At 48.3% G+C, this 18380-nt stretch overlaps 2 protein-coding genes across 3 annotated transcripts; one reads left to right on the forward strand and one right to left on the reverse strand.

Annotated features, from left to right (window-relative positions):
- Positions 1 to 8661: 8661 nt before the first annotated feature.
- On the forward strand, positions 8662 to 11452 carry Tnfaip8l2 (TNF alpha induced protein 8 like 2). Of its 2 annotated transcripts, none has more exons than XM_060393131.1 (2): positions 8662 to 8744; positions 10410 to 11452. In XM_060393131.1, exon 2 carries the CDS (start codon positions 10456 to 10458, stop codon positions 11008 to 11010), a length of 555 nt encoding a protein of 184 aa, XP_060249114.1. In that variant the 5' UTR covers positions 8662 to 8744; positions 10410 to 10455; the 3' UTR covers positions 11011 to 11452. The 2 variants fall into 2 exon arrangements, with proteins under 2 accessions (XP_060249114.1, XP_060249113.1); XM_060393130.1 differs by having other exon boundaries at positions 8672 to 8744; positions 10406 to 11452.
- Lysmd1 (LysM domain containing 1) lies at positions 11453 to 18331 on the reverse strand. The gene is made up of 3 exons (XM_021656836.2): positions 17503 to 18331; positions 12923 to 13284; positions 11453 to 12557 (listed from the first exon to the last, which is right to left on the reverse strand). Exons 1-3 carry the CDS (start codon positions 17680 to 17682, stop codon positions 12419 to 12421), a joined length of 681 nt encoding a protein of 226 aa, XP_021512511.2. The 5' UTR covers positions 17683 to 18331; the 3' UTR covers positions 11453 to 12418.
- Positions 18332 to 18380: the final 49 nt, after the last annotated feature.

An 18380-nucleotide genomic window follows, 5' to 3' on the forward strand; every position in this document is an offset into this window, starting at 1 on the left:
AAGACAGCAGCAGGTCCTTCAGCATCGGGAGAAATGAAAAGACTGCAGAGGGGCCAGGGCAGACGAGATTCTGGAGAGTGCTCTGAAGGTGCTGTTAGGAGAGGCTAACTTCTCAGAGGCCAGGAACATCACGGTTGGAGTCCAGGAACACACTGATCTGGGCATCAAATATGACCCAAGCATCACAATCTAGGGCTTCTGTGTGGTGCCGGGTAAGCCAGGTTTCAGACCGGAATGCAGGACAGGCTTCACTGGAGCCAAACACAGAGCTAGCAAAGAGGCCATGTGCTGGTTCCAACAGAAATATGGTGAGTTATGCTTCTGGCAAATAAAGTCTGTCCAAAAGGCCAATAAATCTTTCTCAGAGGAGTATAATAAATAAATAAAAAACAGGAAGATTGGTAAAAAACAAAAACAAAAACAAACAAACAAAAAAAAAAACGTACGCGCATACACACACACAAGCAAGCAAACAAACAAACACAATGAAAATATAGTCCTGCTGTCCTGGAATCACTATGCCGTTTGTCACTGTATTCACAGCAACCCCCTCTCGGTATTCAGAATGCTAAACATACATTGTGAGCCATACCCAGCAGGAAGTGTGTCTCTTGTCTTCTTATCCCGAGCTTTCAGTTATAATGTCTGGCAAGCAGTAAGTAGAGGAATAAATAAATGCATCAAAGATTAAAAGCAGCAAGGCAGGTCGTGGTAGATTAAAAGCTGTGCGCTGACTCCAGCTCTGTCGAGCTAAGTTCCTGCCTGGCTGATGAAGAGATTGCTCCTCAGTATGCTGAACCTCAGCTGGGCTGAGAACAGCGGTGGGTGTCATGCTTAGGATGTAGTAATCCCCAAGCTGAGTTCAGCCTCTAACCATGAGTTTAAGGCCAGCCTGAGCTACACACAAACAAAAATCAAAGGATGGGACTCTAGACAGTGTTTCACCTGCTGCCCCTTGCAACATATTTAATAACTTAAAAAAAAAAAAAAAAAGATCTTTGGGGGCTGGAGAGATGGCTCAGCGGTTAAGAGCACTGTCTGCTCTTCCAAAGGACCCAGGTTCAATTCCCAGCACCCACATGGCAGCTCACAACTGTCTGTAATGCTCATTTCAAGGGATCTGACACCTTCATGCTAATGCACATAAAATAAAGATAAAAAAATAAATATTAAAAAAAAGATCATCACCATTTAACTTCGTTTTTAAGATAAGATCTTACTGTGTAGCCCTGGCTGCTTTCAACTCTCCAAGTAGATGAGGCTGACCTTAAACTCACAGAAATCAACCTATCTCTGCCTCTGGAGTGCTAGGATTAAAGCTGTGAGCCACCAGACCAACCTAATTTTTTTAAAAATGATTTATTTGGTTTTATTTTATATGCATTAGTGTGAAGGAGTCAGAGCGCTTGGAATCAGCGCTAACAGACAGTTGTGAGCTGCCATGTGGGTGCTGGGAATTGAACCCGGGTCCTTTGGAAGAGCAGACAGTGCTCTTAACCACTGAGCCATCTCTCCAGCCCCTATCATTAATTTTTAAAAACTTCTTTATATGTATGTACATGTGTGAATTTACTTTTTGAGAGGATTTTACACACAGCCCAGGTTGGCCCATGCAAGTCTCAGAAATTTTCCTGCCTCAGTGTCCTGAGTGTTGGCATTATAGGCATGAGCCGCTCTGAATGCTGGGATCCTTGGATTACAGCTAGTAACTGAACCACAGTCTTAGAGCCTTTTTCTTTGAAGCAGGGTGTCACGTACTCCAGGTTACCGGAAACACCATGTAGCTAAGACAGCAACTAATCTGCCTTTCTCTACTGCCAAAGCACTAGCAGCACAGAAACACAGGAAGGACCCCAAAGCCTAGAATATCTGCAGTCAATACCATTTTTTCTGTGGTCCTGAACTCACTCTGTAGATGAGGCTGGCCTCGAATTCAGAGGTCCACCTACCCCTGCCTCCTGAATGCTGGAATTAAGGCACGTGACACCACCACCCCACTAAAAATGTTAGTTTTCGATTATTTGAGTTTTGATTTTCCTAATCTTTTCATATTAACTCCTATTGTTATTAGTTTTTTTATTTCTATTTTAAACTAGTTTTATTTATGTGTTCTGTGTGTACGGGTGTTTTGTCTCCATGCATATCTGTGTACTGCATGCATGCCTGGTCGCCCTCAGAGGCAGGAAGAGCGTGTGGCAGATCCCTGGGGACTGGAGTTACAGAGGGCCGTGGGCTGCAGTGCTGGGATTGGAACCCTCTGGGAGAACAGCCAGTGCTCCTAACCACTGACCCATCTCTCCAGCTGGTTCTTTGTTTCTGAACGATCCTTGTTCCTTGTTGAGTTTTCTGCTAGTTCTATGCTGGGTTGAGATACTGATACTTATGTGAACTAGGCATGCACTAAAAGAGGGGCTCAGGGCACAGCTCAGTGGAAGGATGCCTGCTTATCTGCTCAGCCACACGCAGACCCTGGGTAAGTTTCCCAGCAAGGCAAGGCAGGAAGAAAAGAACGCTTGGAGGCAGAGACAGGGAGATCTTTGTGAGCTCCCAGCCAACCTGTTGTACAGTGAGACATCGCCTGTCTGTCAGACAGACAGACAGACGGATAGACAGATAGATACTAAAGCCTTCCCCATGAGAACATTATCACCTGGCGTAACTGTGATCTTGCTACCATTTCCTTCTTATCATCTTGATTGTGTGTGTGTGTGTGTGTGTGTGTGTGTTTTCATGTGTGTACAGGTGCATGTGTAGAGTTCAGAGGTCTACCCAGGTGTCTTTGCTGAACTTGCGACATAGACCAGCCTGGCCTCAAACTGCCTCTGCTGCCTAGTGCTGAGATTACAGGCATGCACTACCACACTTTGATCACCCTTATTTCTTAAGCCAGGGTGTCTCCTTGTCCTGGAACTAGCCAAGTGAGCACGTCCATCTGGCCAGTGAACCACAGGAATCTCCTGTTTCTGCCACCCCAGGGCTGTAGGATTAAAATGTACCTAGCTGGCCATTTTTTTTTGTTGTTGTTTTAAATATGGATTCCAGGGATTGAACTCAGTTTACCTGGCAAGTAGCCAAATTTATGGAGGGCCCTTATCTCCTGTGTATTATTTTTAAAAAATTTTACTTATTGTGTATACAGTGCTCAGCCAGCATGTACACCAGTTCACCAGAAGAGGGCACCAGATCTCATAATAGATGGTTGTGAGCCACTCTGTGGTTGCTGGCAATTGAACTTAGGACCTTTGAAAGGGTAGCCAGTGCCCTTTACCTCTGAGCCATCTCTCCAGCCCATCTCCTTTGTATTTTTAACTTAGTCCTTCAGGATTTATTTACTGAGCAGGATGATGCATGGACATCCTCAAATGTTCATTGCATAGTAGTTAATAAAGTTGCACGTAGCCAGGCAGTAGTGTCACATTCCAGCACTCAGGAGGCAGAGGCAAGCAATCTATGAGTTTGAGGCCAGACTGATCTACAGAAGGAGTTCCAGGGCAGCCGGGGCTACACAAAGAAACCTTGTCTTGAAAAACCAGATAATGATGATGCTCTTGGGGTCTCAGGTAGGGACTATGAGAAAGAGAGAGAAGGAAGAAGAGGTAGAGAAAGGATGGTGATTAAGATCTGACCTGATGGAGCAGAAACAGTCCAGGTAGGACCAATATTGCAAGTAAGTTGGGGCACATGGCTGGGAAATAGCAAGACTAGCAGAGAGTATTAGTATAAATGGATATCTGCTCAGCTCTGGTACTTAAAGCTTATTACTAAATCCTGTAAGTCTCTGTCTCATGTATTTGGGACCTAGAGTGGGTGATTAGAAAAGTCCCACCAAAATATAACATATTGGGAGTTGGAGAGATGGCTCCAAGGTTAAGAGCACTGGCAGCTCTTCCTGAGGTCATGAGTCCAATTCCCAGCAACCACATGGTGGCTCAAACCATCTATAATGAGATCTGGTGCCCTCTTCTGGCCTGCAGGTTTATATGCAGACAACATTGTATACATAATAAATAAATAAATAAATCTTTTAAAAAATATATCTTTATAAAATCCTGTCTCTAAAAAACAAAAAATCAAAAATCCCTGAGGGAGATGGCTGAGTCAGCAGCGCCCGTACCACTAAAGCATGAACACCTGCATCCTGAGTTTGGATGCCCAGCACCACACAAAAGCCAGGTGTGGTGTCAGCAACCTTAGTCTTGGTGACGGAGATGCAGAGACAGGAGGTTTCTGGAACTAGCTGACCAGCCAATGCTAGACTTAAAGGTATTTTCTATGCCTGCTCTAGCCCCCACATACTGAGACATTTATCAATAAGCTTTACGCACCATAACTGGGCAGATACCTACCTGTTCTAACTCGTCTCTGCTAGCCTGGCCTGCTTCCCAGCCATGTGCCCTGTTACCTGTCCTCCGGTCTCTCCCTGGCCACCTCTGCTCCATCCTTGTCCCTATTGACTTCTCCATGGTGACCTCCTCCTCAGAGCATGGCAACCTTATTCTCTGCCTTTTCTCTCTCTACCTGAGACTCCCCCAGACTGGGGACAGAAGTCCCGCCTGCCTACTGTCCCCTCTGCCCAGTCTTTGGCTCCTTAGCTTCTTTATTAACCAATTACAGATAACTGGGGACTAATTTTTACACAACATTGAGACAGGAGATTTCTCAACAGCAATGACAATACCGGAATCTGTTAGCATGTAGCTCTCTGCCAGTTCAGCAATCAGCGATGGAATATACAGAGCCATGCCTTAACACATTGTGAGTGAAGGTCACCTCTCTAAGCCTGGGTTCGCCCTGAGCTCCACGTTCAGTGAGGCAGCTTGTTTTCAAAACTAAGGCGGAGGGGCTGGAGATGGCTCAGCCATTGAGAACACTTCCTCCATGCTGGGTAGTGGTGGCACACACCTTTAATCCCAGCTGTCAGAAGGAAGAGGCAGGCAGATCTCTATGAGTCCGAAGCTAGCCTGGGTCTATACAGTGTGAGTTCCAGGACAGCTACAGGGAGAAACCCTATCTAGAAACCCAAAACCAAAATTAACCAACCAACCAATCCCCCCTCCTCCTCTTTCAGAGGACCTGAGTTAAGTTCCTAGCACCCCCATGGCAGCCTACAACTGCCTGGAACTCCTGTTCCAGAGAGCCCAACACCCTCTTCTGGTCTCCAAGGGCACCAAAATAAAAGTGGCATATACACACAGATATATACACATTAAAGAAAATAAAACCAAGTATAGTGGCATACTCCTTAAATCCCAGTGCTCTAGGAAGCAGAGGCAGGTGGATCTCTGTGAGTTCGAGGCCAGCCTGGTCTACAAAGTGAGTCCAGGACAGCCAGGACTGCACAGAGAAACCCTGTCTCGAAAAACCACAAATAAATAGATAGACAAACAAACAAACTTGGGCTGGACAGATGCTAAGACCACTAACTGTGAGCTGGCACGGTGGCACAGGCCTGTAATCCTAGCACTCAGGGATGCACAGGTAGGCAGATTGCTGTGAGTCTGAGGCCAGCCTGGTCTACAAAGTGAGCCCAGGACAGCCAAGGCTACACTGAGAAACCCATCTCAAAAACAAACAAAACCAACCAAACAAACATTAACTGCCCTTTCGGAGGCCCCCGGGTCAGTTCCCAGCACCCACATGTTAGTGGCTTACAGCTATCACTAACTCTAGTGATCTTACTTCCCTTCTGACCCCCATGGGCTGTTGCAGGGAATCTTAATCCTTCTCTTCAATTCCAAATGCTCACGATACACGTGCATGCTCTGAGGCACACATGCTCTAGTTACAATGAAAATTTAAACAACAAACAAAACCCGGCTAAGGTGGAGGGCTGCTCCGTTCTCGGAAGGCCCCCTCACCTCCTCTCTGGAAATCTGCATTCAGCCTGCATAAAACAAGGTAAAAAGTCATAAGCAACTGACAGTAACCTCTGGCCTCCACATGCACACATGTGCATACACACACGCATAAAACATACAGAAAGTCAAGTGTGGTGGCTAGTGCCTATAATACTGGCAGTAGGCAGACAGAGATGCAAGGATCCATTGCAGGTTCAAGGCCAGCCTGGTCTACAGGGTGCATTCCAGGCCCATCAGAGTTGCCTATCAAGAAAAAAACAACAAAAGCAACACGGGAGTATAGTGACTAATTAGAAAGCAGAAGCAGAACAGGAGTTCTGGGTCATTGTAATTCACATAGTGAGTCTGAGGCCAGCTGTGCTTCAACACCAGCCATCCTACCCCATTAAAAAGGAATATGAGGTTTAACTAAGAGTTACTAACGTCTAGCCGAGTACAGTCCACAAATGCTGGCTTTCTCACCTCTCACTTCATTCTCATGAACTCGTACATATCTATATGAGTTATAGATGTGAATTTCTTCATATGCATCAAGAAATATGTCTATAATTTGTTTTTTTCATCCTTTAATGTTTTGTGTGTGGTTGTTTTGTCTACGTGCATATCTGTGTGTGCAGTGCCTGAAGAGGTCGGAAGAGGGTGTGGCCTCTTCAGTTCCTCTGGAACTGGAATTACAGGTGGTTGAGAGCCACCACAGGGGTTCCTAGACTCAAATTTGGGTCTTCTGCAAGAGCAGCAAGTGCTCTTGACTGCTGCGGTACCCCTCTGGCCCTTTGTTTTGTTTTGTTTTGAGACAGGGTCTCACTGTGTAGCCCTTGCTGGCCTGAACCCCACAGAGATCTGCCTGTGTCTACTTCCTGGGATTACAGATGTGGAACAGCACACCCAGCCTTATTATTTATAAGTTTGCGTCTGTTTATCCGTGCACTTGCTTGTGGGTGGCAGGAAGAGGGGGTTGGGTCCTCTGGAGCTGGAGTTACAGGCCAAACCTGGGTCCCCTGGAAGAGCCGCAAGTGCTTTCAGTCACCGTGCCATCATCTCCTCAGTGTGTGGCGGAGGTCTTTCTCTACCGCCTTGCGTCTGAGACAGGTCTCTGCAGCTGGAGCTAGTTGCTTTTGCCAGATCAGCCAGCAAGGGCGATGCTCCTCTCTCTTCTTCCCGTGCTGGTCTGACCAGTGTGTTCTGCTTTGCCTGGTGCGCTTAGATAAGAACTATGGATCAAACTCAGGCGTTCCCACGAAAGGCAGACATCTTACAGGCTGAGTGCTGTGTGCCCATTTCCATGGACATTTAGTTATTTAAGAAAAAAAATTAGCAGGGAGATGACACACACCTTTATTCCCAGCACTCAGGAGGCAGAGGCAGGTGGATCTCCATGAGTTTGAGGCCAGGCTGGTCTAAGAGTGAGAAAAAACGAGAAAAAAAAAGAAAAAGAAATTTGAGATAGATTCTCACTATCACTATGTAGCCTTGGCTGGCCTGGAACTTCCTAAGTACCCCAGGCTGATCTTGAACCCACAGAGACCTGCTTTCCTCTACCTCACTAGTGCTGGGTCTAAAGGTGTGAGCCACCACATCCAGGTGTGGCTGGCGTTATTTTTTTTTTTTTGGTTGACAGTTGATATGGGAGGGCCCAGCTCACTGTGCGCACCTGGGTGCCATAAGAGGCTGCAAAAGTCTTGGGGGTAAACATGTTCCTCCGTGGCCTCTGCACCAGTTCCTGCTCTGACTTCCTTCTATGACAGACTATGATATGAAAGTGTAAGCAAAATAGAACTTTCCTTCCCAAGAATGGTGTTTTAAAGCGATAGAAACTGTGAGACAGGCCAATAAGACCCTGCATCAAAGGAAGCGAACCAGACCAGGTTCCTGAGGATGACGCATGCCCATTCATTAAAAATATTTTTAAAGATTTCTTTATATGTGTGTGTGTGCCACATGCGTGTCGGTTCCCAAGGAGGCCAGAAGGTATTAGATCGCCTGGAGCTGACAAGTGGTCATGAGACAGGCTCTAGTCACTGAGCCATCTCTCTGGCCCCCAAGTAAGTTTTTAAATTGCTGAATCCCAAGGTCTCTTACTGGATTCTTGCGTAATTAATTCCTTTAAAAGAGTTGTGTGTCTGTGTGTGCCCAAGTGTATGTTTGTGGACCAGGTGTATACAAGTGACTCTAGGGGCCAGAAGGGAACATTGGAATCCCTGGCTGGCCTGGCGCTCACTCTGTAGACCAGGCTGGCCTTGAGCTCAGAGATCCGCCTGTCTCTTCGTGCAGGGTGCTGGGATTAAAGGTGTAGTTTTTGCCTTGCTGGAGAATGTCCTCATTTCCCAGGCCCTTTAACAGCTGTTCTCGGTCCTCTAGTGTTTCAGCTCGATGCTGACACCTGCTGGCCACAGATGGCTCAGCAACCTTAACCTCGGCACCTGCCTCCTGCCAGTACTGAAGGCCGGGATAGTCGGTGCCATTCTTAACTGCCAGGGCCCGAAGATGCTTGTGATAATGCTGATTTACTACACCACTTGATGATCTTCAGTACTTCCCTAGCTGTCTCCAACGTTAAAATATCTGGACTCTCCATGGTTCTAAGTACCACAAGAATATTAGGCAGCAAGAAAGAAGCAGACAGCTTGGGCGGAGGGTGTGTGATCCTCCTTCCCACCTCAGAGTCGGAGCGTCCTATAGATTTCCCTGCCTTTTGACCTTTGTCTTATTTCTAGGCTGCTCCTGGGACTCAGGCCTTCTTGGTGACAGTGGTGATGAACCGGAGGTGGAGAGCCCGTAGGCGGGGCTTGGGGTGGGGCTAGACCAAAGGGCCTCTTAGGCGCTGCTTCTCCATTCTGTTAGCTCTCAGGCACATCTAAGGCAAGACTGGCACCCGGCGCACAGCAGGTGAGAGACTGGCAAGGACAGAGGGGCGGGTTTCTAAGTGACAGTGGCAGCACATCCCGACCCCTTTACCCTTACTTTCCATTGTGTGAAACTCTCACTTGGAGAAATCCTGGGTTCCACTACCACCACGCCCATCGCATGACAGAACAATTTTAGTGGATGGAGCAAGAAAGAGAAAGAGAGCTGGCTTGGGCCGAGGGCTGAGGGATGGAGGTGCATATTGGGGTATGAGAGGTTGAGACAAGTAAAATCTCTTCAGACATGGAAGTACAGTGACACGAAGTCAAAGCTTAGCCAGGCTAGAGATTCATGGGGTTGAAGTAAAAGCTAGAAAAAGAGGAGTGACAGAGAGACCTTGAGAGGACTGGGGACCTAAATGGAAATGCAAGAGGGGCAACGGAACGCAGGTAACAGGAAGGCAAGGCGGGAAGGGAAGGCAAGCTCCCATGGAGCAGTCACCTCCACCGTGGAGGACAGTGAGACAAAGCTCAGGGCAAGCCAGTAGCAAATCAAGATGGCAGGTTCCCACTGGAATGATTCAGCTCGGGGAGAGGCCCCTGGCTATCCTCCCTGTGCCTCTTCAGGCTCCTAGTTTCATTTGGGGGAGAGGGTGAGGTTGCTCCCCATTGCGGTCACAGCCACATCCTGCAGAGCAGGGGAGGGGGAAGTAAGAAGCAAAACAACAGAAGAAGCAGTCAAGGACTATGGTGAGAGGACCCTGGACTTCGGCACAGGATATACCACAGGGGGCGGGGGATGGGAGGGGGGCTCGGTTCCGACTCGCCAGCCTCAGACCCTACTGCTGCCGCCCCAGCCTTCTTTGGTGGGCTGTGACCTCCCCGACAGCACTGCTTGCTGGGTAGGGACTCTGGGAGGGTTATTTGACTTGTAGCCTGATTTTTTTCACAGCTTCTTTTTGTTATTTTAAACTATGTGTCAGTGTGAGCGTGCCTGTGGAGGCCAGAGTGTTGGATCTCCCTGGAGCTAGAGTTAGAGGGGACGCTGAGTCGCTTGTGAGTGTGTGAACTGAGCCACCTCTCCAGTCCTTTAAGCTTGTTTTCATCATTTACCAGGCCAAGTTGCTTACGGTCTCTTAGCCTTTCTTACAGGCGGTGACACACCGTCTTTAATCCCAGGACTCTGGAAGCAGAGGCATGCAGATCTCTGACTTTAAAGGCTAGCCTGGTCTACAGAGCAAGGGCTACTCAGGGAAACCCTTGTCTTGAAAGAAAAGGCAAAAAAAAAAAAAAGGTTCTCAAAACAGAAAAAAAAAAAAAAGCCAAGTGTTCTTATTAGGATTCTGGAGACCGCTGTGTCTCCCACTTCTTGTAAGGTTATATGGTTCCTCCACTCACATGGGCTCTTGATCTTGAGCCTGGAAACAGAGGGCAGCTGTGCCAGTTCCCTGCCAAATGGGCATTATGGTCTCCATCATGGCAGTAGCCTCCTGCCCTAAGACTCCAATGATGCCCATACTCGTCCAGCTAGGGCTCTCCCTGCTCCTCTGGGATGTTTTGTAGACACAGATGTCTCAGTTTATAGCACTAACGTGAAAAAGCAGAAGCAAGACTTACAGGATGGAGGGGGCCAAAGGGAGAGGCAATACAAAGCAGTCAGAGCAGAGAAAATGGGGAAAAGCCATTTCTCTCTTTTTCTCTAAGGAAGCCTGTGGCCTCTTCTGGTGACTGACCACATACCCACCCCATGTACCATGGAGTCCTTCAGCTCAAAGAGTCTGGCATTACAAGCCGAGAAAAAGCTACTGAGTAAAATGGCTGGGCGGTCCGTGGCTCATCTCTTTATCGACGAGACCAGCAGCGAGGTTCTGGATGAGCTTTACCGTGTGTCCAAAGAATACACACACAGCCGGCCCAAGGCACAACGGGTGATCAAAGACCTGATCAAGGTGGCTGTGAAGGTAGCCCTGCTGCACCGCAGTGGCTGCTTTGGTCCTGGGGAGCTGGCTCTGGCTACACAATTTCGCCAAAAGCTACGGCAGGGCGCGATGACGGCGCTTAGCTTTGGTGAGGTGGACTTCACCTTTGAGGCTGCAGTGCTAGCAGGCCTGCTGGTCGAGTGCCGGGACATTCTGCTGGAGCTGGTGGAGCACCACCTCACACCCAAGTCACATGACCGCATCAGACACGTGTTTGATCACTACTCTGACCCTGACCTGCTCGCTGCCCTCTATGGGCCTGACTACACTCAGCACCTTGGCAAGATCTGTGACGGGCTCCGGAAGCTGCTAGATGAGGGGAAGCTCTGAGGCTCCAGAGCCCAGCACACTGGACTTTGGCAAAATGACTGACCAGGAAAATGACAGCTCAGGCTTTCTAACCCTGCACAAATGCTTTTCAATCCCCTGGCTTCATTCTCTCCCAAGAGTGTTGTTGACGTGGATGCCGCCCCCACTCCCAAACTGCTGGTGGAGAAGAGCAGCTCTGAGCCGAGTGAGGCGGCTTTCCTGTCCAGTTGCCAGCAAAGGGAACAGCTGACCGCAGAAACTCGGGTCTGCTTCTCCCAGGAGGGCTGCCTGGGACAGGGGCTCTTCCTCCTCAAACCCAAGGAAGGGGGCACTAAGGGCCAGAAGGAGGAAGGTGGCCATCAGAGACCTTCTGGATCTCCCGGAGCTTGGGCACACAGCAGAGGCTGTGTAGAAGGTGCTGGGGGAGGGGAAGCACAGGGAAATAAAACCACTAAAACATGCACAGGGTTCACTGTTTAATCTCTCTAGCTCCACACGCAGGCCGGACACAGAGGAGAGGTCTAGACACAACACATCTCTCCTTTCCCCATTCCTGAGCAGGAGGCAGGCAGACTCCCAGCACTACTGAGCTGCCATGCCTACTTCTTCAGCTTAAAGAACAAAAGACAAACTGTACTGAGATCAGGGCTACAGATTACCGATAAATACCAAGTGACCTAGGCAGGCTGGGGATGTGTGACTAAGACACTTTTGCAACTGTCCTCCTCTGACCCCCAAGGCACCTTCTTCTAGCCCCTAGCCCCACCATGGTGGAGCAGAGGAATAGGAAGAAGGGTGAGGTGGTGGCAGAGAGCGCTCAGTCAGTACCCTACTCCACGGCTGTTTCTCAGAGCCAAGAGCTGTAGATTTGTAGGTATTGCTCAGCCAAGCCCCAGTAATTGACCTTGAGAGCGGGGAAAGGCTCAGCGCGACCTGCCATTCTCTGTGGTATGTTTTGCTCACCTCCAGGCCTAGGGAACATGCTTGGCTAGCAGCCACCCCCCACTCACTATTCTGGGTTTCCCCCTCTCTTCAGTGATGTGGAAACCCCATTTCTTCAGTTAAGAGGAGGAAGGAGTTAGATATAGCAAATAAATATTACTTCAGTATAGCACCAAATAAATTAGGTAACATCACTGAGGTGGGGTGGGGTCTCTGCTTCCCTGCTCTAAGGCCAGGGAATGGTGGAAGGGACAGCAAGGGCATAGAAGGGCCTTTGAATCTAAAGGACAACTCTAGATTTGGCCCATTCCCTACTCTTGCTGAAAAGTGTCCCCAGCTGGGGAAATCTTGACACAGAGGCTGGGCAAGATGGCTGGAGAGGAGTGAGGCAGGCTGGGACACTCTGCTCTTGAGCCTCACCTCAGACTCCTCTCCCCCTCAAGCTGTTCCTTCAGACATCCTGCTTCTCTCTTTAGTTCTGGAAACATCAGAGCTTGAAGATTTCATCTTCCTGGTCCCGCAGTGTCTGGGTCCGAGATGTCCGGGTCAGTGGCACAGGACCCAGGACTGCTCGCTGCTGCATCCGAGGGGAGCTGGGGTAGAGACCTGCATCCTCCTCGGGTACCCTGCGGGTGAAGATAGGGAGAAAGCAACAGATGGAGGCAAGAACCCGAGAATGGACCAAGTGAAAAGGTGCAGTAACGGGCGGGGGGGGGGAGGGGCCACCTTCCTTTATTTCATGAGCTGGGTGGACTCTCAATATCTAGGAAACTAGTCCTAACATGTCTTCACTGTCCTCAGTTAGTGAGGACAGAATCCACAGAACCAGTTTTCCCACCACCTCACCCCACTCCAGTTGCCACTGGTTCCTGGTCTTGGGACCACATGAGGAAAAAGACATCCTCTTGCTTCTTCAGGCACTTTGGTTACTTTATCAGTTTGTGATCAGTTTAAGGAAAGGGGTCTCTGCAGGGACCTGCTGGCGACTCACCCACTTCCCCCTTTCCTCAGCTTCTGGGCAGCAGCCTTCTTTGACAGGCTGATCTGTGAGTCAAGCTTCTTCAGAAAGTCAGAGGCAGAAAGGTCGTGGCTGGGGGTGGAGGTTTCCTGGTGAGGTGGGAGCGCTGCGCCATTGGCCCGGCCTGCACCTGACTCTTGAGTCTTCCTCTTCACTGAACGTGTAGCGACATCATCTTTACTTGGGCGCACCTCTTCCTCCCCATCATTATCCTCCTCGGAATCCAAACCGTTGAACAGGTCTCTGGGCTCTGTCAGGATGGGGATGTAGAGCGTTTTCTTCAGGAAGATGGAGTCATTAGTGTAAAGGCGGTTTGTACGCTTAATCTGTTCCATCTTTAAAAAAAAAATCACCCAGAATTAATGACTGACAGTAAAATCCATCAATCTTAAATAGCATCTCGGCTTTTTTCCCTTCTTTTTCACTATGTGGGCCGGGTAAATCTCCAAACCTGCCTGGCTCGTTATCTCAAGCTTTTATTATTGGTGTGTGTGCTGAGGAGACATGCGCAGCTGGAGTGGAGCCTGGAGGCTGCTGGCCTGTTTCTTATGCTTACTTGGTAAGCACTTACAAAAAAATTTGTTTTTCAAGTCAGGGCTTCTCTGTACAGGCTGTCCTGGACTCACTTTGTAGACCAGGCTGGCCTCGAACAGAGATCCGCCTGTCTCTGCCTCCCCGGGTGCTGGGATCACAGGCGTGCCAGCGCACATAGTTAGGCGAGCACTTTTGTTAACCAACTTACCAAGTGAGCCTTCTTCGGAGGCCACCGACTCCAAGGTTTTAAGTAACTGTACACTTTTATTTGGCTCCAAAACAATCTAGCTAAAATAAAAGGCTGATGTTAAGGTTATTTTATAGTTTTTATACTTTCTAGTCTTGGGACACCTTCATATTTGTAACAATTATTGAGGCAAAACCACAACAACAACAAAAACAAAAACCAAAAAACAAGCACACAACCCTTTTATTTATTTAAAAGCTACCAAAGCAGGAGTGGTGGCCTCAATATGTAATGCCAGCCCTGGGGCTCTGCTGGGTAAGGATAAAGTCTCTGTGTAGTCAATTTATTTGTGCTAGATCTATGATGACAGACTCCCTTTTCTCAGTGGGGTTTTAAAAGTCTCCCCTGATCTGAGTGACCCCAAGTTTTGTAAAGAACATTATTACACAGCCCTCAGGGCAGATTATAGGCCAGACCCTTCGCAGATAAAAAAAACTGCTCTAGCAAACATCTATGAATCCCTAAAATGCCCGAACCTGCTAAAGATGTTAGTTTAGCGGTGACTTTCAATTGTACTTGGAGATACACCCCCCAATAGGATAATTAAATACTGTATTTTCCTTCTGGTGATAGGACCACTAAGTACCCCTAACCCCCTGACCCCAGCAAATCAGATACATTCATCCTTGAAATCCCTCTGTCTGCCCAGGGTTTATATTGCCCTTGATTTCACCTGCTTTCCCGATTCAAGACCTGCTGGGATTCCTCATTCATCCTCCACAGGACCTGCTCTAACTATGGCCCAGCAAGGGCTAGGCCTCGAGGGCCTGTGTCTCAGCTGCAAGCCGAGCAAGCATGGGCTTCCGCCCACACCTCTGCCATGCTTCGCACAGCAGCTTGACCAAGAGCTGCAACACTTTGGTGTTGCCACATGCTTTGGAATGCCCACCAGAGATCTCATGCTAATCTAGCCAAACTGTAACACTCTGCGGAAAACCTTTCCCACACCCCGGCTTGGTGCACCTCACCCTTAGTGGGTCTCACCCTAAAGCGATCTAGTTGCCCCTGACAGAAACGGAAACTTTTCTCCATCTGGAAACCAAGTTCTAGGACCCCAGCTGAGATTCAGGCCCCCACTGAAAGGAGAACAACACCAGCCCTCTAGAGGTAGAGCCAGAGAGCTTGAATCGAAGGTCATTTTTCGATACATGAGTTTGAGGCTAGCTTGGGTTCCTTGAGACCTTGTCTCAAAAAAAAACAAAAAAAGCTACTAGTATTTAAGGTCTTCCAAATGAGAGCTGAGGGGCTGGAGAGATGGCTCAGTGGTTAAGAGCACTTGTTCCTCTTGCAGAGGAGGGTTCAATTCCCAGCACCCACATAGTGGTTCACAGCTATTTCAGCTCCAGTTCCAGTGATCCAATGCCCTCTTCTGACCTCTGTGGGCACCAGGCACCCCCATGGCATGCAGACACACATGTAAGCAAAACACTAAAAATACATTTAATAAACAAATAACGCCGAGCCACGTATGGTAGTACACTTTTTTTAGACAGGGTTTTCTCTGTGTAGCCCTGGCTATCCTGGAATTCACTCTGTAGACCAGGCTGGTCTTGACCTCAGAGATCCACCTGCCTCTGCCTCCCTACTCCACTCCCCGGGCTGTGTTGGGATTAAAGGCACGTGCCACCCAGCTAACAGTTCACATCTTTACTCCCAGCACTCGGAAAACAGACACAGGCAGATCTCTCTGAGTGTGAAGCCAACCAGGCTACATATTGAGACCCTGGCTAATAATTAAATAGATAGATAGATAGACAGACAGACCGACAAACAGACAGATAAATAGATGGATAGATCTGGATGGGTCTGGAGCTCCATGGTGCAGCACTTGCCTAGCATGTGCAAAGCCCTAGGCTGGATCCCTAGCAGATCTCCAATAATAAATAAAAATCTCACACTTCTCACATTCTTGCCGACTAACACCACCCTTAGCTGCTCTTCCTCTTTCATATCCACATATCTTCCTCTTGATATCTAGAAAAATGTGATTAACCCTCTAGCTGGCTTGGCAACTTCCTAAAAGCTCCTCATTGGCTAAACAATTTAATCCAAACGAGGATTCAAGGGCTTTCTTTATTTAGCCCCCACAGGAAGTGTCTAGCCTTCTCTCTTCTGCATTCTGCCACTGAACTACACCTTCACCTCACAAGTTCCCGTGGTCTTGTTTGAGTGTAGCTGGCCTGGAACCCTGCATCCCTTTGCCTTGGCGTCTTGAGGGCTGAGATTGCAGGTCTGCGCCACCAAGCCTGGATTTCAGACTTTTTTTTTTTTTTTTTTGTCCTTTCGAGACAGTTTCTTTGTGTGGCCCTCTCTGTCCTAGAATTCACTAGGTAGACCAGACTGGCCTTGAACTCAGTGATGCTCCTGCCTCTGCCCCCCAGAGTGTTGGGATTAAAGGCCTGCACTGTCCTGCCACAAAGCTTTCAGTCCTCTTTGTTTGTTTGTTTTCTCTTTTTCTGAGACAGGGTTTCTCTGTGTATCCTTGACTGTCCTGGACTCACTTTGTAGACCAGGCTGGCCTCAGACTCACAGAGATCTGCCTGATTCTGCTTTCCAGAGTGCTGGGATTACAGGTGTGCGCCACTGTGCCCGGTGGCTTTCAGTCATCCTTTAAACTTCCATGTGACTGACACTATGCCAGAGTTTAGAGACATAAAGTTAAAAGAAAAACTGTTTCTGCTTTTAAAGAGTTTGTAGACTGCTGGAAGACAAGGATATAAACAATTGGGTTAAACAGATTGTAGAAGGAGACACAGAGAGAAAAGTTTCTAAGTCTTCAGTCCCCATGGTGATGGTACTCCTACCTGCACCATAGATGTGGTGGTCACACCACTACTCTCAGCACTCACGGTGCAAGAAGACTGTAAATGCCAGGCCAGCTTGGGCTGCACAGCAACAACAGACTAGACAATCCACCCTTTCCCCAGAAAATATCAACTAATATCCACTCCCACTTCAAGCAAAAATTAATAGTTTCAGAGTTCCCACCCCTTGTCAATATTCTTTACACAACCCATTGTTTCCTCTCCATTTCTCATGTGAATTTAAATTACATGAGCACAACAACATATATTTATGCTTTGTCTCCAGAAAAGGGTTACCATAATGCTTTAAGTACAGTAATGATTGTCTAAATTCAACATTTGTTCATATCTGGTAAAACAGGATGTAGATGGGAAGGCTGTAACTTTAATGCAAGATACCTTTTATGCCCATCAAGGTATGCCCATTAGGTATGACCTGAAATACTTGGTATATGTAGAGGGTACATAAAGAAAGCAGAGCCCTGGAGCGGAAATAAGAACTAGAGTTAGGAACTCTACTAAAAGTCAGCTCTTCATTATTTGCTGTAAATGTTTAGTCACTCAGTTTTGTTTTGTGTTTTGTTTTTTCCATGGCGAATAGCATGGGCATTAGAGTCAGACAGACCTATCTGAAACCTATGACATTCAAGTTATTTGACCTTGATGAAACTGGTTATCAGTCTTAAGTCTCAAGTTAATAGGGACACAAGGTCCAAATAGGTTAATGGCAATAAACCCCGCCCCCACCTCTCACAAGCCACAGGATCTGCTCCTCCTACTGGGAGAGTAGAGCAGATCTGTCCCAACTAGATAGTGCTACACTGAGCTGCGAAAACAAAATAAGAAAGAAACAGATCATAATATAATTAGGATAATTTCAGAGGAGGCTGTTTAGAGGGCCACCCACTTTCTCCTGGGGGCTACATCTCTCCTAAATGGTTCTCACAGCCCAATCCTAGAAGACTCACCGTCACCCCATATTTGAGTGCTAGTCCAGCCAGGGTGTCTCCAGGTTCCAATTGATGCTCCAGGCGTCTTTCCCTCACTGGGGAGGAGGATGACTGCACCAGGCTTCCATAAGAACGAGCACGGCTCCCATGCAGCAGCCCTGACCCCCCGAGTGGAGGCTGTCTAGAGGGAGAAGCCATGTCCTCGGGCTGCCAAGATCTAGGGTCACAACTGAGGATAGCCCAGCTAATTGACCAACAGTGACGGCCGAACGCAAGGAATCGATATTCAGGGAATTACTTTTCTCTTCTCCGGTCTCTCTTCAGTCTCCTCGCTCTCGAGAGACTACATTCGTCCTCCTCCTCTTGCTGCTTCTTCCCGAGCTTGGGGTTACGGTCCGTACCCTAAGAACTCTGCCAGGCCAGTTGCATTTCTCCTTCCTCGAGCCCCTTACCCATAGGTATCCTGCCTGAGCTGTCACTCGCTGACCCCTTCGACTTTCGACGCCCCCTCCCCAACTTCTCGCAAGCCTGATCTCTGACCTCTGAACCCTAGACACCCTCATCAACACTCTTCCTTCAGTGTGCCCCCACCTAGAGCAGCCGGAAGCCCCCACATTCTCTCTGTTCCAAATCAGGCCCACCCCAGGTAGGCTGTGGCAGAGACGGATGAGCCAGAGGACTGTGAGAGTTTATAGTATACTGTCCACTGAGAATCCCGAAGCCTAGCCCCACATCAGGAGGGTCCCATCCTGAAACTCCAGCTCCACGTACAAGCTCTTGGGTCTCCGAACACCTGGATACTTCGAGATGCGCGGGCCTGCGTCCAGGTGAGCGGTAAGCTCTTTGAAAAAATAAAATAAATAAAATACACAAACAAAAGACTTCATTTCCCAAAA

Source organism: Meriones unguiculatus, chromosome 10 (genome assembly GCF_030254825.1).
Source record: "Meriones unguiculatus strain TT.TT164.6M chromosome 10, Bangor_MerUng_6.1, whole genome shotgun sequence".
In the NCBI taxonomy this organism is placed as follows: Eukaryota; Metazoa; Chordata; class Mammalia; order Rodentia; family Muridae; genus Meriones; species Meriones unguiculatus.

Excerpts from the sequence above, each read along its gene's own strand:
- Lysmd1 (XM_021656836.2), bottom strand. The coding sequence starts at position 17,682 with ATGGCTTCTCCCTCTAGACAGCCTCCACTCGGGGGGTCAGGGCTGCTG. Across the intron at positions 13,285-17,502 it reads CACTCAAATATGGGGTGACG|ATGGAACAGATTAAGCGTAC; the intron begins GTGAGTCTTCTA and ends TTTTTTTTAAAG. Across the intron at positions 12,558-12,922 it reads CTGAGGAAAGGGGGAAGTGG|GGTACCCGAGGAGGATGCAG; the intron begins GTGAGTCGCCAG and ends CTTCACCCGCAG.
- Tnfaip8l2 (XM_060393131.1), top strand. The coding sequence starts at position 10,456 with ATGGAGTCCTTCAGCTCAAAGAGTCTGGCATTACAAGCCGAGAAAAAG.